Below are 22634 nucleotides of genomic sequence, written 5' to 3'. Positions count from 1 at the left end.
GCGATCACAGAGGGATGTCTGAAATTCAGGCTAAGTATTCCCACTCCTACAAATAAATTAAGGCAACTTTGTAAAGTATTAGATTGTAATTTTTAAGATGTATATAATTTTTTTTTCTACAGTCAAATGTCACGCCTTATTCACAGCATCTGTTTAGAGTTGAAGAAGGACATGCCACCTCTCCACTAAAGATTTCAAACGTTAAAGATCTGATAGTATTTGCATCTTTACAAGATGTTGATGGTCATTGCCCACATCCCAAGTGGTGTAACATTGCATGTGCTGGTAAAATCCAAAAGGTCGTTGTTGTTCTTGTCAGTGGTGTGGGAGCTACAGAGTATGTAGAAAATCAACAGTGTTTCCGCCAGTGCAATAATCTTTTTGAACAGGTAACTATGATGAGACAACTTTACAGGCCATATTCTACAGTATGGCCTTCTTCTTATGTGCTTGACTTGAAATGATAATTACTTTATTTCTACATCTAGTAAAAGATAATTAATTTATTAATTAATATTACTATTAATAACTAACAATATTTACTTTATTTTCTTAGTCAAAACAAGATACATTTACTTAATTTTTATACTTCTAATCATAGTTAATATGTAGAGGAGATGTTATAATTGGTCATTTTCCCCATTGAGTTATGCCATACACGTACATTGTAAAAACATGAGAAAAAACTGCTCCATGTATGTACAGTGTTTGTACTGCCAGTACAGACCCAATTGTCTATCATAATTTGTTTGGTGGTTTGAATTTTCTCTAACCAGTTCCTTCTTTGGTGACAAGACAATGAAATAACAAACCCACCTGGCTTAGAAATTATATTTTAAACCCACACTTTTCTTTTGCCTTGCAGTGTGTACACACTAAAGCCTCAGGAACAGATTTAAGTGTCAAACTCCCTCATGAGAGTTTACTATTTGTTGACCTGACAAAAAAAGAGATAAAGCAGCGGACAAATGAGTTGCAAGTTTCTAAGAGTATGCATCTGTTAACCTTGTTACGCATTAGCAAGATAACGATCGATTAAGGCTGGAAGGTTGACACATAAATGCCAAAGAAACATCTCATGTATCTAAGTTTTATGTTGTTTTATGTTTTATGCCCTTTCAGTTGTCATTTATAAGAATCTAATAATTAAAGATATTCTTTTCATGATTAAAATGCAACAATTCACTTCATTATAATTTTATGTCTTTCTTATAATCCCTATATCATACTGCATATACAAAGTAAAATTATTATTAATGGTCGTCATCAGGGATGTTGATTTTTTAAGGAATCAATGTCTGCTCTTTTTTAATTTTCTTGTTTTTGTTCAAACAGAGGCTAAACATGACAGAGAGGATTACATATTAACACCTGATGAAATGTTTGAGAATGACTTTCCTTTGCCGACTGATGTCAACAAAGATACTGGTGAAAACAGAGTATGAGGGTATGTCTAGTGAACATCATAAACTAAGACATGTACAAAATCATGTGTATTTTTTTGTTTTCTGAATTTTCTTTTCTTGGTGAAAAATATACATTATTGATAAATAATGAAAGATGGTAATTGTTAAGCTCGGTAAATTAAATGTGAAAATTTATCACCATACATGATGCTATCAACACTTCTCATCCTAGCAGTATGCAGGGCGCAAGTCACATATGAACCTAGAAAAATGGCCTTGCTCACCATGAGTTTCTCCGTAGCTCAGTGGATAGAGTGCCTGCCCAGTGTTTGGGAGGCCATGGGTTTGGTTCCCATCGAAGGACTCAGAATTTTTTCTTTGTCCTACGCTTGCGACATGCTTAATATTTCATCTTTCACAATAGACATTATTGTTAAGAAAAGCAGCATTTACGTGCAGACTATTTTCATGTGTCAATGTTGGAAAAGAAAATGTTTGAGTAACAGTTTTACTTGAGTATCATATTTTAATCCGACCCATGTTATGGTCTTCTAGCATTAGTACATTTAAGTTCACAATACTTTTTTCAATACTCAAATGCATTTTCATTAAAGTCAAAATTATTTTTAATCAATTTATTATTTTAATTAATATGTTATTAATGTTTCAAAGACCTGTTTGGTAAGATATGCATGTACATAAACTTAATTATTCTGTTATTCTGGTTTATAAAATTTACTCCCAGTTTTCTTGTCTCTAGGCTTTATGACAACAAAACCATTTAAAAAATCTGCAAAATCTTCTGAGTCACCAATGTATGCTGTTGATTGTGAGATGGTAAGATTACACAAAACATCTAAATTACAGTATAAATGAACAGTTTTTTCTTCCATTTCGTTTTAAGTAGGTTACAGAAGTGATTATTAAGATGTTGATTTTGTATTTGTTAGTGCCATACATCAGTGGGAAAAGAACTAACAAGAATATCATTGGTTGATGAATCGCTTAACGTGGTTTTTGACACACTTGTCAAACCACCAAGGCCAATACTGGATTACAAAACAGAGTGAGTAAGAAAAGTAGAAATGCTCCAAATAGATTTAGATTAATGGATCGGGAATTCAGTGAATTGATTTCCAAATCCAGTAGCCACAAATTGAGTACTAGCGAGCTGAGGGTCATTTTGTTGTGTTCTGATTAGCAAGGCACTTTGAAATAGTCTTAGAAGTATAAATGGGACTAACGAACTGTTAAGGCAACCTGGGAGAAAGGTTCGTAGAGGGGTTGACCTTTATCAGCGTACGTGTCTTTGTTTTATTGACATGTTCTCCTTTTGTTTTCTGTATTTATTTTCTAGATTTAGTGGAATTACAGCTGAAATGCTCGATGATGTAACTACAACATTGGCTGATGTCCAGAAACGTTTGGTTGATATCCTTCCTGCAGATGCCATTCTTTTGGGCCATTCACTAGAATTTGATCTTAGAGCCCTTAAGGTGGGTTTATATGTATCAGTTTCATACACATTGTAAAGTGCACAATACAACATCTTTGTTCAGTTTAACATAAACCCATTGGGAGCACCAGTTTCCAAGTAATTAAAATTATTTCGTTGCTACCTGTACGATCTTCTAAGATTTTTTTGTTACATTGTATTTTTACTTTTTTGTTACATAATAACATGTTATTTTTTAATTCTGTGATTTTTACTGATAATTTCAGCTGCATCACAGCAGAGTGATTGATACATCTGTTATCTATGGAGATAACAAAGGAACGTTGTTTAAATCTTCATTACGGAGTCTTGCCAATAAGCATTTAAAGTGAGTTCAAAACTTTAAAATATTCTTTTTTCTAAAGAACCTTTCACTTCAGCTTATAGTTCATTCTGTGGTCAGGAAACCTAACAGTTTGTTTCTGGCAATTGTTATAAGTTCTTCTGCTTACATTTTGTGAGTTATAATAAAGGATATTCTTATTGCTTTACAGGAGAAAGATTCAAAATGGTGCCAATGGTCATTGCTCAATCGAAGATGCAAAAGCGTGCATGGAATTGGTTCAGCTGAAAATTAAAAATGGTATGTTTTACTTCAAGATTTCAACTCGTTCAAGTTGTTAGAATTTTTTTAGTTGCTGTTATTTGTTTTTGGTTTTCACTCAGCTGTATATTCCTTTTACTTTTTTCAGGTCCTAGCTTTGGAAAAACCGTTCTGGATAAGGAAGGGTACGAATAATAATAAAAAATAATAAGAGCACAGCAGTTTTAGCAATGGAATTAATCGGTACGAATTAAAATTTACAAGCTTACGAAAAACGTTTATGTCTTACGTTTAAGCACGAATTATTTTCTTATATGCAGATTTTTTGAGAGAACCGAGCGCATTGGGAAAACAGGTAATTATTTGTGATTTTTGATGGTAGGAGGTCGTGGTTTTGAGGGAGGGTTTGGAAATAGCTGTAACAAAGTTCCGCTGGTTTGGGAGAGCAGCAAACTCTTTTGTCAGAAGTAAAATAAACTCGAAAACTTTATCCCGAAACTAGTGATAAATTAATAAGTCACTACAATGCACACAAAGAAATTGTAGTAAGTGAATTTTTCCTTGACCTACGTAAGAGCACTTTTATACCATGGTCAATTTCTAACAACAGAAGTCACATAGATGTCTACAAGAATGAAATGTTTTGATATTTGTTCTTTTTCTAGCCTCCATGCTGGATTACCCAGGTGTAGTAAGAAAATTTGGCAGCGGTGCGACTCATGTAATCGCCTGCACTTCAGATGAAGAGGTAGGAGATGCTCATTAACAATAGTAACTAGTAATGACATCTGCAGTGCCACCCTCCTATAATAAAACGCCTAAACAGAGATCTTTTTTTTTTTCATTATTTACTTGCAGGTTGTTTCTCGTGCGGTAAAACAAATGGATTCTTCAGATATTGTGTGGACTCATCTTCATGAAGCTGAAATGTTCTTTAGAGGTTAGCAGCGTTGGAATTACCAATTGTCTTCATCCAAGACTACATCAGATAATTTGCTAAAACACTTATCCATGCTTACGATATCAACATCAGTCGTTCTAAGTGGTTTCTGGGTTTTTTTTTTTCGTTATTGATCGTTATTCATTGACCTTTTTTTAACTTTCTGTGTTTAGAGGGACAGTCTAGCCCAAAAGAGGAGCAACAGCGAACTTTCACGGTATGTGTTAGCTTTCCCTGGGTGCCAGAGGGTTTTTGATAGTGGCTACGCCGTAAATACAGAAACAAAAAAATGGCACCCAGTGTAGTTTTAGCTAAAATTCCCGCCAGTTTATTTTAAAGTATTTGTTTTAGTCAAAACAAATACAATTTTATTTAAACAAATGATCAAACTAATATATTAAGTGGATTAATACATAAAAATCGCAAAAGGATTGACGGTATTTTGTCCACTTCCCACTAAAAATGAGCTTTAAACAGTAAACGTTTTTCAAAAGGACGTGCTTCGGTCAGTGGACGCCAGAATCAAACAAATCCACGATGCAGTGCCAAGCCAAAGTCTACTGCTGGTGATACTCGGTTGTAGTGATTTGTCGCTCGTGAAAAGGTAAGTGATATTAAATTCTCCTTACTTACTTCCATACACTTTTTATAGTGCGAGTTCTGAGAATTTGCTAATGATAGGTTGAGCAAGGGTTGAGTTTCATCACAGCAAGTCATTTCTACGATTTAGGCGTACGGCTTGTTAGAAGGCAACGCGAAAGCAATGAGCAAAAAATAAGGGGAGGTCAACCGAACGGCTGGAACAGGCTAAACTTTTGTAGTAAATAATAAAGATGGTAAATTTCAAGCTCGGTGATAAATAGTGAAGAAATAATTCAACATGACACGAGCGTGGGACAAAGAAAAAATCTGAGACCCCGACGGGAATCGAACCCATGGCCTCCCAGACACCGGTTGGGCGCTCTAACCAACTGAGCTACGAGAGACTCGTTGTGAGCTTGGCCATTTACGCTCGTGTCACGCTCGTGTCATGCCCACGCTCGTGTCATGTTGAATTATTTCTTCACTAGGCTAAACTTTTGTAACCACAGGGTAAACTTTTTAACGAGTGCAATTTTCAATTTCAGACTTCAAAGACAAATCCAATCAAATAAACCCGAATTAAAGGAAGCAGTGAAGACTACAAAGAACGGACTGTGCTTTCTAAAAATTACGTAGCAGTGTTACGATAATCTAAGATGGCGAGATAGCTGAGAATTGATCAGAAAGAAAATCGCGTCTCTCTCCAAGACGAAACGATGATCGGTCCCCAAGACGCAGAACCTTGGAATACAGCTGACTGAGATTCAAGCATCACTAATGAGAAATATCCAGTAATTGCTTGGTTGAACAGCGACTGATATCACTTCACTGATGATGAAATTACCGGGACAGTAAAATACAGCCTTATTCCTCCAGGAACTTAATTTAAGAGTTTAATTTTACTTTTGAAGTTTTGTAGTTTAAGAGAACATAATAGAACTGTTTATTCCTGTAAAGAAGTGTCAGTGGGTTTTGCAAAGAATACAATGAAATTGGAATCGAGGAATTAGCTTATTGACTTCATGAAAAGCCGATGCTAAAATCAAGATAGCAAATAAAGGTGAAGTTTTTGAAACTTACTTTCAAGAATATATCATTGTACAGTTTAAAAGGACTATGTCACTGGGATTTTGCAGATTTTTGGTCTAAAATCATGTTATGAAATTAGACGTAGGCAACTTAACCCTAAATAAACATTATGTTTGAACATCTAAAGGAATATTTAACCTTAATTTGCGGATAGAAATCAAGCTATGGCTATAAATATCGATATTTTTAAGACGCACGGAAACAGTTTAAAAACGTTTGCCTAACGTTTTTAAATTGCAATCCATTTCGATCCGAGCCATCCGCAGCCAAAGATGCTCGTTAACAGTTTCAGTGCTCTAATATAGCAATTCTTAATAAAAATGGATTATTTTTTTAGGTTTCTTGCGACACAAATATAAATGTTCAAAAATGTTCAAAAATCAGTTCAAAAATCAGTTAAAATCCGTGACATAGTCCCTTTAGGCACATTTCAGCAGTCAGTCTTCGCAGCTTTTCTTTAAATAATTTGAAAGGTAAGCATTGCGTGACGACCTTAAATAACAGCTACGAAATTACTACGGCGACAACCGTTACGACATGATTTCGAAAAAGGAAGTATCTAATAACAAACATAAGGTTCCTGATATCAATACATGGCATAGTCAACACTGTAAATAAACGTATGAAAGCAGATTTTATCGACGTGAATCAGAAAAAGTCACTCGACTGTACACACGCCAAAATTCCTTCAAAACACAACTCACAATTATAAAGACAAGGAGGATAAACGTAGTCCTGTGACAGTCAATGAGCAAGATTTTTGAAAAAATTTGAGACAGTCGAATAAACATCCTACCAACTTTTTTCGTTTTGGAACGATAGTAAGTGAAAATGAACTTTTTTTATAATCTTCTTGATTTTGATCTTTTTTCATTAATAGTTAATGAAAAAATGTCTGAAAATTAATCTTAAAATAGCTCCTATGTATCTGACAGCGAATTAAACTTCGATCTCCTAACCTGGTCTAAACTTCTGAAATGTAAACATTGATTTCTTGTTGCCTGTTACGCGCGAGACAACGCTATGTTTTTTGTTTTTGTTTTTTTATTTTTTTAAAGGGACGTGAATACTCAACTGCAATAGTAAAGTATATTCTTGATACGTGTTCTTAGCCTGGCTGTGATGACGTCAATGATGCAAAGATGAGGGCCGGTAGATACTCGATGAGGTTTGCGGTCAATAATGTTAAGGCCAAGGATAAAAAATTGTACAACTTCATTGGCTGTTATTTTTTAGCGGTGCAGTCATGCATAATCCGAGGCAAGTTTTATTCGTAATTTTTACATTTAGCCGGTCCACGTAAAGCAGTTCTAAAGTAGAGTGATGTTTCCTCGCTTTTAGATTTCAACTGACATCGTGAAACGAACAAATGCCCGATAGTTATCCAAAAGAAAGCTTCTAAATATCGAGTGCAAGAAGCGTTATTTACGTTTAGCAAGCTTTTTGCTCAACTGTGTGCTACATGAAGGAGAGCAGACTTCGGAAAATGGGTCAGTACTTTGTAAAATGATTTGTTTGATTTTTATTTAATTTCATTTGAATGTATCCATGCCTTGACATTCGTCCTCTAGACAGTAAACGTCACACTAAAAAACAATCTGTCGTTTTTATCAGTGTTGACTTTAAACGCAAAAGTAAACTGACAAAATTTTTTCGCAAGCTAAAAGCAGGTTTCTCCGCGGTTTCTTAACGTGGTAGATGCGTGAGAGATACCAGAATTGCTCAATGTTTCCATTCCAAAACAAATGTGTATCAAGATTAAAAATAGAAAAATGCATTTGAAACTCATCAACAAATTTCATTCTCTTGCCCAATCATTTGCCTGTAAAGTAGCTACAACAGGCCCACACAGCTGTGATTGACTTTAAAAAATGTGTTGCAGCTGACTATTTTTTATATTTCTATCTCATGAACAGGAATCGTCAAATTCTTCTGCAAGCTGGTAGCCCGCGGGATGTGTAGGAATATTAAGCTGAGAACATGCGACAAGAAATCTTTCTGTTTTAGCTTCCAATCGCGAGGACAGAGAAGATGTAAGTGTTTTCTGCCAGGACGGAGATTTTTCTCAAGAGATGCCAAACATTTAAGAAGCGATGAAGAAATTTGTATTCCAACAGCAAGGGATGCATTGCAACCAATTTACGTCACTGAAATCACGAAGAACTTCCCGTCGGAAATTTTAATGCCTTTTGCCTCAGCAAGACATCAACACGGCGAAATTAATCTTCTTAGCAGTGGAAACCTAGATGAGAGTTTTCTGAGCGATTCCAGAGTTTCAGTTGATCCTGAGGAAAATACAATAACTGAGATTTTTGCTTGGGTGTACAGCATGGACATCACAGAGGAGAACATTCCAGATAAATTATCCATGTCATCTGTTCGTGAAAATTAGCTTCCCAGAGACAAAAATAGAAGGAATTAGCCAAGCTAATTACAGTATTGTTATGAATTTAAAGGAGTTTATCCTTTGATTGGCCTGAGGAATGGGATGTAATAATATTCGGCCAAATGATAAAACGAGAGTTAAAAGATACTCCAGCGTAGGTTGTGCAAATTAAACACAAGCTGGTCAAGGAACAGACTTAAATACATTATAAGCGTCGGCAAAATAACTGCTGTTTATATTCCGCAATTTGAACAACGTGAACTGGAGAGACTGCAAACAGCGAGAGGGGAATCCAAGAGTAGATACTGAGGTTATTTTTTTATTATTTTCGTCGGACTTCATCAGTTCGGCTTGCCATGCAACTTTTCCCGCCTTTGCACACGCTTCCCGCGGTTTCTGCACGTGACCTGTTTTAGCCAATTAGGACACGAGAATAAATCGGTTTGCTGCGATCACAAAATATGGTGCATTGCTCGGTTGGAGCAAATTCAAAACAACTGAGATTAGTTGGTGATAAGTGGCAGCAGACACCTGTTAGAGAAATAAGCTTTTATATATGAAATGTATCAACAGGAAATAAAACAAATATGTAAACGGTACATTGTTATTGGTGGCTAGACGGTTCTAAATTACATTTTGCATGCCACTTCAAAAATAAATGAATCTTTCTGTTAATCAAAAACTGCAGAATTGATTTTTTTTGTGACGGTCATGGGCTTCTTTTTCTCAATACAACGTATTTTAGGAAAGTATGTAATTTGATTTTCACTACGTGATTTTAATATGGATTACTCAATCTTAAAGATTAAAAAACATAAATTCAGTATTTCTGTGATGAAAATAGTTTTATTCTTGGAAAGGCGATATAGTTGAACGTAAATACTCTAAAATGCTACTGGGTGTAACAAAAATAAAGTTACACGATTTTAAAATAGATGAATATTCATAATAACCACCCCAAGGTAATTTATAGTCTTGATAAATGTATGCGGCTTGGATAGAACATGTTGGAAAGGGAACTAGTGGGGAATTAGTAAGATTTCTCATTCTGCGAGTTGTGTCTTTTGTACAGGATGTGTTAAGATCGTTTTTGACTTGGTGGTTCACTAGTAGTTAGGCTGGTGGTTAGTCCGTAGCATGAAGCAACTAAGGCCCCGTCCACACTGACACGGGTAAATTTGAAAACGATACCCAATTTGGAGAGCGTTTTTGAAAAGTACCGTTTTCGGTGACCAAAAACGCCGTTTCAGTGTGGACGGTTGGCCTATCCGGGTAAAAAAATATGCGTTTTCAATTTTACCCGGGTCAGTGTGGACGGGGCCTAATAATACTTCTATTGGATGAATGGAATACCCACCAGGATTGTTTGTCAGATTCGCCTAAACATCCGCCCATGTATTTTGTATGGAGTCGCGAATATTGCTCAGTAAAATTTGGTGCGGTGTTATGAAGGTCTTGGGAAAAAAATGTCTAAGGAAAATCTAGCGACAAAAACGCCCCTATAAGGAATATGAAATATATGATTCCGTCAAATTTATCCCGGAATTTTGTTGTTTAATTTTATTCCAGCGTGTATAAAATGAAATATATGATTCTCAAATTTATCCCAGAATTTTGTCGTTTAATTTTATTCCAGCGTGTATTAAACATGTCGCCACCATGAGTAAATGTACTTAGCTTGTAGTGGACACAAAGAAACATGTTTCACCGGCATGGATCGAAGCCATGGTAACGGTAACAAGATTAACAATAGCCGTGGGAAAGAATATTATTTATAATTAACTCCAAATTCACGAGAAAAAAAAGATAGAATAATCTTATTTTCAGGAAGGAAACTTGAATCTCAAAATTTAAAAAAAAAAAACATTTTGCAGAAGTACTGTTTGATGAAATTCGGTTGCGAGTCATGGTTAATAGAATGCTTTAAACAAATACGTTTATTTAGTGTTTGTTTTAGCCTGAGGGTTGTTTCAGAAAATAAAACAAAAGTAGCCAAAAAGGAAACAAAAAAATTAATTCTTTAACTTATGGAATTTATGTATTGAGATTCAGCAAGTTTTTTTTTTTCGAACAGGATTCATGGGAAATGTAGCAAGTACAACTATAATAATTATTTCGGCCGCGCTGAACTGATAAAATATCGAACAAAAAGCTTAATTTTCGCCTTCACACTATAACATGTAGCCACGGGAACTGATGAAAACACCAAGTTCTTAATTAATAAAATAAGGCAAAACGTCCTTAGAAACTTTCCCATAATTTAGCTTGGTCAATTTTAATTTTAATTTTTTTTAACTAAATATCTTATTTCACAGCTTTAGAATTATAAATAGTTTGCTTTTACTTCTTATACTCCTCGATAATAAAAAATATTTATTTACAAACTGAAATAAAGTTGCGAAATTGAGTTCGTCATTGACGTGAATATATATCTTCTTAATCACAACTCCAACAGTTCTGCAAGCATTTGATCAAGTTCTTCTTCTGAGGCGCTTGCCTCGAGTTTAGAGAAAGTCCTTTCTTTCGTTGCTTTATTCGAGCTCTTTTGCATTTCTTTAGTCCTATTTGAATTATCTTTTTCGCAACCAACGCAATCCAACTCTTGCATAAGTTTCTCAACCAGTGAATCTGTACTGCCTCGTTCTCCAGCGGACGCAATTCTCGATAGCTGCTCCTCGCTTTCCTCTCTTGTGCTCTCCACAGCTTGAAGCAGCTCTTGTAACTCTGCATTCCGCTTTTCTACATCCACAAAAAACATGTCCAGTTCCTCGTCTGGAGGCAAACCTCCATCGTCTGTAACAGACGGACGTTTTTTAGCGGTTTTTGAAGAAGGTTTATACTTATTAATAGTCTCAATGTCCTGCAGAATTTTCTCTAAATCTTCATCTTTTGCAAAACTGTTAACTCTCGACAGCTTTCGCTGGGATTTCAAAGAATTTTGGTTGTGAAGTTTTCGTTCACTCGCCATCGATGGCGTCCAAGGTTTGAAGCTTTCGTCTATTAAAGGACTATGCTTACTGTTTCGGACAGACCTGCCAAACAAAACCTCTGTCTTCATGGCAGCTTCGGCGTAATGGCGATAAAATATTGTCCACTACGTATGCACTGAACGACCGCAGTTTACGTTTTAGTGGCTGGTCTAAATACTATTAATTAGAGGTATGGTTTGTGGCACTTCCCAAGGAAGTGATATAACATTATCACCTGCCTTCATTTTCGCAACAATTTGACTACAATGGATCTCACTGCATTGCTTAAACGTACGTCCAATAAAATCGTCGGTTTTCTCATCTCTTAAATAATAAACGACAATATGTCTTGGAGACCAAAACTAAAATTTCACCTGTTTTTGTCAATAAGGTCCCTATTTCCTTTCTTCGAGCGATTAATCGTGGTGCTTTCCTCGAAGGGAAAGATTTATTTCTTTTTTGTCACTGTATACGCAAAAACTGATCGGCGTGGTGCATTTGTTAATTCAAATCACGTATTCTATTCCGAGGGTTTTAAATAAAAAAGAAAAAAGTCTTTTTCTTATGTTGCTTAGATTTTTACATACTTGTACTTCATGACTGCATAACACATTTCTAGTATTTTCATTTTAAGTTTCCGTCCAATTTTTCCAGACTTTGTTATATATATAGTTTGTTACATTAATTTGCATATTTCGTTTACTCTTAAACTAGATATCTTATTCGAAAATTCGCTACTTTGGTATTTGAGTATTGGCAAAAAAATACCTTCAAAAATCCAAGTTTTTCTTTTGCTGCTTAGATTTTCACATACTTGTTTGTAGCGAGCATAACTTTTATTTAAATTTGACAGAACGATGCAGTTAATTTTGTCGGAGAAATTTGTTTGCCTCACACTTTAATTGAAAGCTACAACATTTGCAAATGATGACTGTCTAAAAATAATAATTCATTATGTAAACCGCAGTGTTTTATAAGAATTTTCTCCACTGAGAAAAATCGTAGTTTCCACACGTAACGTCACGATTGCTAAATGTGTTTGCCTTGTATTAGTGATGAACGAGTTGAACACAGTCGGTAAACTTCGGAATTTTTTAAGAAATTTATCGGAAATGTCCGAATGACCTTCGGACAATCTTTTCGCACCTATAAAAATCGTCGGGAAAGCGCGCAATCTTTAACCAATTTTAACTGATTTTAGCATTTATTAGGATATTTAGATTTTGTTATTTTTCTTTTACTTTAAAGTGTCCCCACTATATTCAGTGTGGCTTATTTACCAAATAACAAAGCCTTGACCGTGCTTTGTTTTGTTACAAAGCATACTAGGAAGTGACGATAGCGCGAAAGAAGTGCAGGGTGAAACACGAGCCGCACGGAAGTGTTTTACCCTACTTCTTGAGTGCTCTTGGCGCTTTCTGGAGTGCTTTTCAACAGCTCCCGGCCTGCAGGCGCTTGTTATAGAGGGTACTGAGCATTTGTTGTTTGGTTTTATTCTACTACGAAAGATAAAGTATTATAAAAAGAAACTACACCTTTATTTCCAAGTTTCCACAGAGACTTTTTACCCATCTTTTGCTTCACTAGTTTAAAGTCTAGAGTAAAATAAACAAATATATCATTTTAAGGAGAATATATACAGCGATTGTAAATTTCAGTGCAGTTATCAGTGGGCAACAGTCTTTGAATTAAAAAAAAAAACTAGTCCATCTCAATTATTGGTGTTAATTCACGTGAGCCCTTAGAATGTTCAGACAGACTCGCAGATGTGTAAAAATCTTTCATGGTTTCAGCAATTTCATTAGTTCCGGACAAAGTTTCCTTCCTTCTCAAAGTAAAGAACGTTGACGACTTTAGACTTCTACTGTTTGTGATCATTTCTTTGGTGACAATAAAATCCTGCGTCGCTTTGAGGCACATACTTGTGAAGTCATCCTTGGTTACGGAAGGACTGAAGATGTGCATGACATCTCGCTTCTTTCCGCTGTGGATATTGTGGCCTAACGTGGGCTCATGCTTCCCAGCGCCGCTTGTGATCGATTCTGTAGCCGGTGATGCATTTGGAGATTTGAGCCCAGCAACCTCGCGGGATAAGTTCTTGTTCCGTTTTAAGATTGGTGATAAAGATATTAGACGTGGCGTGAACACGCTATTTGGTACCAAGTTAAATCTCACCATTTTCTCGACCTTCCGTGGAACGCCTCCGTAGTAAGTCTGGTCCACCCGTACCACGACCTTTGAAGGTTGACGCTGAAAAGTAATGACGTAAAGAAATAAAATAGTAAAAACTGTAAACTATTTTAATTTTTGTTAATTTTCAGCACCATTTTCGTTTCGCCCAAACAAGTCAGACTGTGCAAAACAAGTATATGACAGAATATCTTTACTAGTCGTTTCATCATCTTTTCAGGAAAAAATTCAAGAGAAGATAAAAGATTTTTTTTACGATATCTTTACAATTCCTTTCCAATCGTATATCGTATATATCTTATTATATGGAGGAGAGTGTTTTTCTGGGAACTTAACCACTGATTACGCCACTCCATCCGGGACCCGAGTGGCGTATTTTCTGTATGACACTCTAGCGAGTGACATATCGCCTTTTCTACTTTGTTGAATGAAGTTGGTTTCTTGTGTCGTTTTGTTGTTAGCAAGCATCGACAAGCAGGTTTAATTTATTTAACTAAACAACGAAAAAGAATGAGTTTTCCGAAAGACTAAAGTCAGTAATGTTTTTGGTTCTAAAGTTTTATTTAGTTGACAAGTATTTTGTTTGATTGGAATTCAGTTAGTGTTTCTATGTCCTGGGTGCGGGTGCAGGGCCGTAACTAGCAAGAGGCAAGACGAGGCACTTGCCTCGTCTAGATTTTTACCAAAAATTAAAAACAAAATACGTTTTGTTGGGAAAATAATCCCCAGTTGAACAAAATTAAATTTTTCTCAAGAAATACCTTATGAAAAATGTCTCTGAAAGTGTCTCAGAGCTTCTAGATATCATTTTTTTCTAGAGGGCATGCCCCCTGAGCCCCCTAGCAAGATCTCGCCTCGTCTACGGCAAATGTCTGGTTACGGCCCTGACGGGTGCTTTGTATTTTCTATGAAGTCGAACGGTGATTTGTAAAACTGGTCTTTTACGATATCCTTACTATTCCTTTACGATATCTTTACTTGTCCTTTACGATATCTTTACTCTTCCTTTGCGATATCTTTACTAGTCCTTTACAACATCGTTACTAGTCCTTTACAACATCGTTACTAGTTCTTTACGATATCTTTACTATTCCTTTACGATATCTTTACTATTCCTTTACAATATCTTTACTAGTCCTTTACGATATCCTTACTATTCCTTTACGACACCTTTACTATTCCTTTACGATATCTTTCCTAGTTCTTTACGATATCCTTACTATTCGTTTACGATATCTTTACTGGTCCTGTGCGATTTCTCCAGCATCAGAATACAGAACACGACTTAAGAATACAGAATCTTAATTATGCACGAAATTTAGCGTCAATTTTACATACAACTGAGGATGAAAATAGGCCCGGTAGTTTTTTATATCCTATTTTTCCTTGTTAAAAAATAATGTTATGAAGTTGCAAGTCTTCATCAATAAGAGCCTGAGGAACATCTTGCGGATTTGGCGGCCTAGAAAAATCAGCAATAAGGATCTTTGGAGACAAACAGGGCAGCGACCGATTGCGCAAGAGATAAGACAAAGAGCTTGGAGCTGGATCGGCCACACGCTGAGAAGACCAGATAGACATGTAGTCAAGGAGGCATTAGAGTGAAACCCACAGGGGAAGCGAAAGAGAGAGAGACCCCAACAAACCTGGAGACGCACGAGAATGGCAGAGTTGGAGGTGAAACATCTTACGTGGAATGACGCAAAGGGCACTGAACAAAATAGGGTAAGGTGTAGACTTGCCCCAAGTCGCTCGTTTTTTCTTTGCATCTATAGTTACTTAAATAAAACCGCTTTTGAAATCACGCGCGAAAAACCACTTGAGTAAAATCGCCACTTGAGTAAAATCACTGAATCGCGCGCGAGAGATCGCGCGGAATTCATTTCTGTGAACGCGCGCGCCAAGGAAAACAAATGACACTTGCCGAGCATGGCCGAGGAATGACTCGCCACGATCCTCCGCCTTTTTTTCTCATGCCCGCGCGCGCCCTCCGTTTCCGTATCCAGCGGTCGCCTACGAATCTAACGAGCGACTTGGAGCAAGTCTAGGTAAGGCGGTGCACCCTAGTCAAGGACCTATGTTCTACTTAGGAACGAAGAGGATTTTAAAATTAAGTAAGTACGAAATAATGTTAATTATTACAACTATTTTTTTCTGAATACATATTTACCTCTTTCGTTGGGGTAGAATCCTCTTCATTGTCAGTATTTTGAGCTGTAAATATCCTTTTCACGGTGAAATTTGCAATTTTTCTCTTGCTTACAAGCGTTTTGAGTGTCTCAGTTATTTTATACATTAGCTCTCCTTCACAAACTCTTATTCTTCCTTTCCACATCTCTCCATAAACACAATTCCAAAAGTTCGTATGATCCACATCCATAATTTGCCGGCAATCATTAGCACTGGTGGGACTTTCCAAAAACACCTTCGAGGGATGAATTTCATAGGCAATCTCCACTTCTTTCACCTTTTTTGGCGGTTTCCAGACACCAATAACCACTTTCGCCCTTCTACGATCGTCTTTGAGCTTTTGCAGATAAGCTTTCCAAAATGTTCTTTCGACTTCCTCCGCTGTTAGCGGCCTGAATTGTTTAACTGTGAGGCTGCCTCTCTTTTTTCCCCCAGCAGAGCGATCTTTGTAATTAAAAAGTTCGTAGTTTCTCACGAAACAATTGCTGCATATGCAGTTATTTCGTGGCGCATGCGACATGTTTTCACTTGCGTCTGAGAAGCAAACACTGATAAGCAGTTTTACTTCAGCGCGAGTGATGTTCACGTCATAAACACCGAAGCTCGTCAAGTTCTTCGTCGGCGCGTGCGTGCTAGTTATCATTCTGCGCTTGTTCTGACTGTTCAAAGCTTATCCACCATAACCCAATGCAAACTCCTGGTTCTTCAATAAAGGAAAGAAAAACTATTTCTACCTTACTTTACGTTACTTTACTCTGCTCTACTCTACTCTACTCTACTCTACTCTACTCTACTCTACTCTACTCTACTCTACTCTACTCTACTCTACTCTACTCTACTCTACTCTACTCTACTCTACTCTACTCTACTCTACTCTACTCTACTCTACTCTACTCTACTCTACTCTACTCTACTCTACTCTACTCTACTCTACTCTACTCTACTCTACTCTACTCTACTCTACTCTACTCTACTCTACTCTACTCTACTCTACTCTACTCTACTCTACTCCCCTACTCTACTCTACTCTACTCTACTCTACTCTACTCTACTCTACTCTACTCTACTCTACTCTACTCTACTCTACTAGTCCGGCGGCATAGCTGAAAAATTGTGTCATTTTTGTTACTAATCTCATATTTTGCAGAACAATAGAGATATGCATAGTGATTAACTTCTGCTATAGAACCACTCTCAGTTCTCGCCGTATTGCCAGTAAATGGCTTCCAAGTTTTTCGTCGCTGAGACCCCCCTCGAAGACGTACGTCATCTTTTAGTAACTCAAGAATGACTTAATCATTTGCGCAAAAAAGTGAAGCTTTCGTATTAATTTATACATTTTCTTCTAAAAAAATAATTTTTGTTGTATTAATGAGCCATTCATACAAACAAATACAAAAACTAGTGGATAATTATGCGTGCACAAATTGAATGCAAATTTGTTATTTGCTGTATTGTCTTCCCTTGCCCGTGTTTTGGCAATATTACTTCCGCAGTAGCATTTTAGCACAGGCAAAAGGGAAAATTGTTAACCGGATTTTCAGTGACCAGCTGGTATTACTGGGCCGTTGTTTAAACTTTTTAGGTCAGCTATGTCTTCCAGTAAAAAAAAAATGAAGAAACCATCAGGCCAAAATGCTGAAGCAAATGCATATTTTGCCAAGAACGTACTAGCGAGAATAGTGAATGTCCAGCAAACTCGAAACGGAGCAACCGTGGTGCTGGATATTTCACCCTTGAAAAGGATTTGCAGAGTTTTTATGAGACTAAAGAACTTCACTTAGACTGAGCAGAGCCAGATGCAGGAGAGAGAATTGCTGAGACGCGTTTGAGGCACAATGCCTCATGGGCTAGGTCATACCACGTACCTTATTGCGGGAACTTAATTTCGAAATCATGGATAGGGCATACTTCTATTCGCTGGACTTACTATTCGCACTTTGGCCAAAAATACGTTAAAAACAAAAAAATACAATAAAAATCTTTAAAAATAAATTTTTCGCGGATGGCAGGATTTTTATTTTCGCGATTTTCGAAAATCGCGAAAATTAGGTCTTGCGAAGATAAGTTTCAATAAGGTAATACTACCAAATTGAAAACGCTTCAGTAGGAAAGAAAGCAAAGTAAAGGAAATGCATCGCAGCAGCCAGATGATATTGAAAATTAAAGCGCGCTAGATGTGGCATTGCTAGTACGACTGTAGGACAGAAAATCTGTTTCTTTTAGGGGGGGGGGGGACAAGCTACTTAGGGGAAACGAATATTTCGTGCAAGCACCATAGAGCTAGTACCCCCAAGTGTTAAAAGTGTAAAAGCTCTCTACTGCTTTTTTTGGATTGCACTCAGTCCGAGGCGATGATAAGTCACACTGTAGCTGCTATTGGCAAAGCCGTAGAGTACGTAAGTCCGGGACAAACTGTGGTTATTGCTTGCGATCAGCCGCTCTTTACTTTAGCAAAAACAGTCGAGTGGGCTCAGAAGGAGCGTACATGGGAAGAAAAGCTGGAAGTCATGCTTGGTGGTCTCCACATCGAGCAGGCGGCACTAAAAGCTTTTGGGACCTGGCTCGCTGGCAGTGGATGGGTTGAAGTTTTGTTACAAGATAAGATCACTACAGCAGGAAAAAAGCGGAATCTCAACTGTGCATATATTACGCGCACTAGGTACACTCAAAAGGAAACTTCAGAAACAGGAATACAGGAAATATGTGAAATCTGTTCAAATGGAGAAGAAGCTGAACCATAGTTAGTAGAACTATGGCTGAACAGATTCGATTTCCACAAGGGGAAGTAAGAAAGAAACCCCGATCCCCATACAATTTGAACTCATCAAAGGGGACGGCGGGGCAATAGGTCTGACAGAGAATCCAAGTGTGTTGCTAAGGTGGATGGTATCTGGGCCTGAACTAGCGAGGTTGGTCCTCAGACAGTTTGAAAATAGTGATAAAGACATGCACTCACATGTTGCCCTATGACGAGTAATTTCAATGCAAGTAAAACAGGGTTCAACTGAGGATCATTTCAGACCCCTGTTGTCAACAAGATAATAGAGAGGTTGGGCAAGCCATTTGAGGAAACCAGTCAATTTGATCTGGGAAAGGAACAGCGGAAATTCAAGTCCCGTCCCGAACACATTGTCCATTGTTTTCCAAAGGCAATATTGTTTGCCAGAATCGCGGAGGCAACCTCGATAATCAACATTTTTATCTGATAGAGGAACCAAGGTATCGCACCAAGAAGAATGGGACTGGACGTTCAGCGAGGAAACATGGCGACCGATACGGTGCATAGTGCCTGACGCTGCAATGTTCTGTCAAGAGTTCATCCTATGTGACTGCAAGACCAGCTGTGGCAACAATAGATGCGAGTGCTGTAGAGAGCCGCTAGAGCCGCTAGCGGTGATAAGCTATTAACACATGGCAAATTTCAACATTGTACCTCCAAAGAGAAGTATTAAACACAACAAACAACACAACAAAACATAACACTTTATTTGCACCCTAAATTAAAATTTAGGGTGCAAAGAATAAAAATAAATTAAGTGCATGGCTGCCCAAAATACCCACCATTGGCTAATGAGATTGGGCAGTCATCAGGTTCTTAGGACTTCGATAACAAAATACAACAACACACAGACACACAGACAAAAAAATAAGAAATTTGCTTATTATTATTTAGTGAAAATAAGCTGGAAAATAGAGTATAATTATGAACAGATAAACCAACAGAAGAAAGGAATCAAAGTGTGAATGATGAGTGATTTGTTGTTCAATTTCCTGATCTGAACTTGCAAACAATACAAACCTTGCATAAATTAAGATGCAGTTACCATGGCGATGATATTTTATTCGTTGCATATCTCTGCAGGGCCGCTCCTGGCCATCCCTACACGCCGACATATCCGTATCTCCCGTTAAACATGCAGAAAATCGCTCTTCACATGTAGCTCATTTAAATGCAGTTTCTATGGAAACAGCGTCTCTGTCGAGGTGGTTCTATAGCTTAAAATGTTTACTTCGATAGTCTCTCGCTGTGTGCCAAATTTCAGGCTGGTAACAAGAAGTGCACAATTTAGCCGAAATTTTGAGCTATGCCGCCGGACTATACTACTCTACTCTACTTTTCTTCATTTTACTGATGTTGTTATAATAATATTAATAATGTTGTTGTTGTTGTTGTGTAATCAGTAGGGGATAGGGGTTTTATAGATTGATTTTCACTCGAGTGTCGAAAGTAATTTGCGTTCGATTCAGTTGGCGTTGGTTTTGCAGTACTACGCTAAGTGATTGGTTTAAAAACCTCGCGCCAATTTTTCAACCAATCAGAAGTAAACCCGAAACGTTTCTCCGTGCTTTACACCTGTTACATGTATTTGCCCCGTTGAGCCCGCAAGGGTTTGTTGAGAGCTCCTGCTCCATAAGAAATAGGGTATTATAGAGACATCTTTGTAAACATGCAATATCTTTATGGGCAAATAAAGAAAGAAAAATTGCTTTGCTTTTTGATTGGTTCACTGGATTGTCTGTGTCCATTACCATAGTTTTGGTTTTACGACACTCGAAAATCGCTCGTGGAACATTAAAATTAGATTATATCGTTCTTTTATTGAGGGTCCTGAAAGGGTAAAATGTGAACTGGGATTTGCCTATTTTGACTGGAATTTGCCTATTGTTTCACTGGGAAAATGGGATTTAGGTCACTGGGACTGGGATACAGAAGCAAAAAATGGGAATGGGAAGAGTGTCAGTAAATGACTAAACATACATATTTTACGCTCTGTAATATTCTCTAAGTCCGGCATAGAATAGTTAAAACGCTGAAAACTCTGAAACAAAACCACTGCACTGCACGAGTGTCCATCAAGTGGCGATCAATTTCCGTGTAAGTGAGTTACTTAGCGGAACAGCTATGGAGCATGGGCACAAATGGAAGTGATGGTAATTATAAGTTGTTGTCAGTCAGGGTAGTGGTAGGTAAGAGATAAAAACTTGATAGCTTAAGTTAAAGCACTAAACATTTCTAATTCTCTACAAGACAAGTGAACAAATGAAGCTTTAGTGATGATCTCAACAGTATTTGTGATAATAACTTGCAGAAATAAAAACATGATTTTGGATAGTCCAGTCCCTACACTATCCCTTTTGCGCCCTATAAAGGGGTAAAACCCAGGAGCGAGAGGAGAGAGTTCAGGATAACTTGTATGTGCATGCTCAAAACAAACCAATCAAAAACGACAGAGAAGTGTAGCATTTCTTACATTTAATGTGCACTCTAGGGTAAAAATAGCTCGCTAAAATGAAAAATTCAACTGTGCAACCAAAGTGCGCAATCTGCAAGAAAAATTGTCGTAACCTTTTTCTAAAGTCGTAATTAAAAGAACAAGTATCAAATCTACAAATACTAAATTTTTGAATTTATCATCTGTACGCGTGCATGTCTAAAGATTCTGTGGAAAATGGTTTGGTTTTCCCCCATTTTAAGGGGAGGGGATGGGGGAGGGCGGGACGATGGATTTCTGAGCATGCGCATGCAAGTTATTTCTGGACTGGCACTCCTGCGCCTGGGTTAATCCCCCATATAGGGCACCGAAGGGAAAGTTCAGGGAGTGGACAACATTTAAGACAATCAAAACAACACTGACATAATGCGCTTGAGACCAGATTTTCCACGCACTGGGAATTTCACTGCTGGGACTGGGATTTAGATAAAAAATAGGCTGGGAAATGGGATATGGGCAAAATATGGGCTGGGAAATGGAAATTGGTATCCCCCCCTCAGGACCCTCTTTATAGCCAAATCTAGACAGTGGCTTACTTTTAGGCGGCTAACACTCATGGGAGGGGAGGGTTATTGCGTCAAAGATGTGGGGATTATCCTTATTCTGGTAATTTCAGTTTAAGAAATGTCATAACCTAAATCGGCTTATTGGTTGTGCGGAGAGACAAGATAAACATTCTCTATTATAGAGAATGGCGCTGATGTGGTGTACATTGCATAAATTTTGGTAATTGCAAAAAAAAAAAAAATCATCCAAGTTAGTTCGATAAACTTCTAATTTCTTTTTTTACAACATTAATTCTTTGTCATGCTGACATATAATCAGAACATAAGAGATTGTCTTGATATACCGCAAAGTTACTACATGCAATTGAAATTAAAAGAAATATATGGCACATTTTAGTGAAAAAATATTAATATTTTGCGCCAGCTTGATATTTTGCCTTTTGAAATGCAATCTAAGTCTTCGGACATTGCTCGTAAAAGGCAAGGGGCAAAACCATTATTTTGTCGGTTAGGAAATCAATAAAATTTAAAACTCAATTTTTTCGCAAGCTTTGAAAGTATTAAAAAAAAGTATGATTAAATGTAGAATTGGGCGCAATGATCATATCCTTGGAATAAAAACGAATAAAATAATTCAAAATAGTGTCTTTTAAATCTTTAATATTTGCCATCCTATTTTCAAAACATTTTGTATATATTACAAAGCACAATATTAAACCTAAAGACAACAACCTTTAGGCAGTAATATTTTTTGGATCCTGTTTACATTTTATTTCAAAGATTTTCTTTATGGTTTTAAAAAATTGGATAATTATCCGTTCAATCAGTGAGCTAGAGGAAAGTACAAACGATTTCTTTAAAACAAGCAAATGCTGATCCCTAAGGCAATTACACCATATAAATTTTTTATCGCAGTTTCAGACAAAAAAAATCAACTTTTTCATCGCGGTGTGAAGAAAAAGAGACAGTAGTTTTTTTAGTCACTTTTCTGACGGATGTGAGTACAACTCAATATGCTTCATTCCTTTTTATTTGTGCTGACAATCTTTATAATATTCACT

The 22634-nt window shown here is 37.0% G+C and overlaps 4 protein-coding genes across 4 annotated transcripts; 2 read left to right on the top strand and 2 right to left on the bottom strand.

Annotated features, from left to right (window-relative positions):
• Window positions 1-1392: 1392 nt before the first annotated feature.
• Window positions 1393-6042, top strand: LOC144633129 (uncharacterized). The gene is made up of 13 exons (XM_078491919.1): window positions 1393-1447; window positions 2167-2243; window positions 2357-2472; window positions 2764-2902; window positions 3129-3229; window positions 3396-3484; window positions 3594-3630; window positions 3766-3800; window positions 4111-4193; window positions 4304-4385; window positions 4559-4602; window positions 4880-4989; window positions 5513-6042. Exons 1-13 carry the CDS (start codon window positions 1411-1413, stop codon window positions 5601-5603), a joined length of 1041 nt encoding a protein of 346 aa, XP_078348045.1. The 5' UTR covers window positions 1393-1410; the 3' UTR covers window positions 5604-6042.
• A 452-nt stretch (window positions 6043-6494) lies between these two features.
• Window positions 6495-10654, top strand: LOC144632589 (uncharacterized). Its single transcript, XM_078491267.1, has 2 exons — window positions 6495-7546; window positions 7973-10654. Exons 1-2 carry the CDS (start codon window positions 7519-7521, stop codon window positions 8446-8448), a joined length of 504 nt encoding a protein of 167 aa, XP_078347393.1. The 5' UTR covers window positions 6495-7518; the 3' UTR covers window positions 8449-10654.
• A 12-nt stretch (window positions 10655-10666) lies between these two features.
• Window positions 10667-12025, bottom strand: LOC144632588 (uncharacterized). The gene has a single exon (XM_078491266.1). It carries the CDS (start codon window positions 11498-11500, stop codon window positions 10883-10885), a length of 618 nt encoding a protein of 205 aa, XP_078347392.1. The 5' UTR covers window positions 11501-12025; the 3' UTR covers window positions 10667-10882.
• Window positions 12026-12772: 747 nt separating this feature from the next.
• On the bottom strand, window positions 12773-16359 carry LOC144633128 (uncharacterized). The gene is made up of 2 exons (XM_078491918.1): window positions 15772-16359; window positions 12773-13661 (listed from the first exon to the last, which is right to left on the bottom strand). Exons 1-2 carry the CDS (start codon window positions 16309-16311, stop codon window positions 13113-13115), a joined length of 1089 nt encoding a protein of 362 aa, XP_078348044.1. The 5' UTR covers window positions 16312-16359; the 3' UTR covers window positions 12773-13112.
• Between the last annotated feature and the right edge of the window lie 6275 nt (window positions 16360-22634).

This window comes from Oculina patagonica, chromosome 12 (genome assembly GCF_052425735.1).
Source record: "Oculina patagonica isolate OP01 chromosome 12, crgOcupat, whole genome shotgun sequence".
Taxonomy (NCBI): Eukaryota; Metazoa; Cnidaria; class Anthozoa; order Scleractinia; family Oculinidae; genus Oculina; species Oculina patagonica.
Note: the sequence above shows the minus strand (reverse complement) of the source record. Positions and strands in the feature narration are given on the sequence as shown.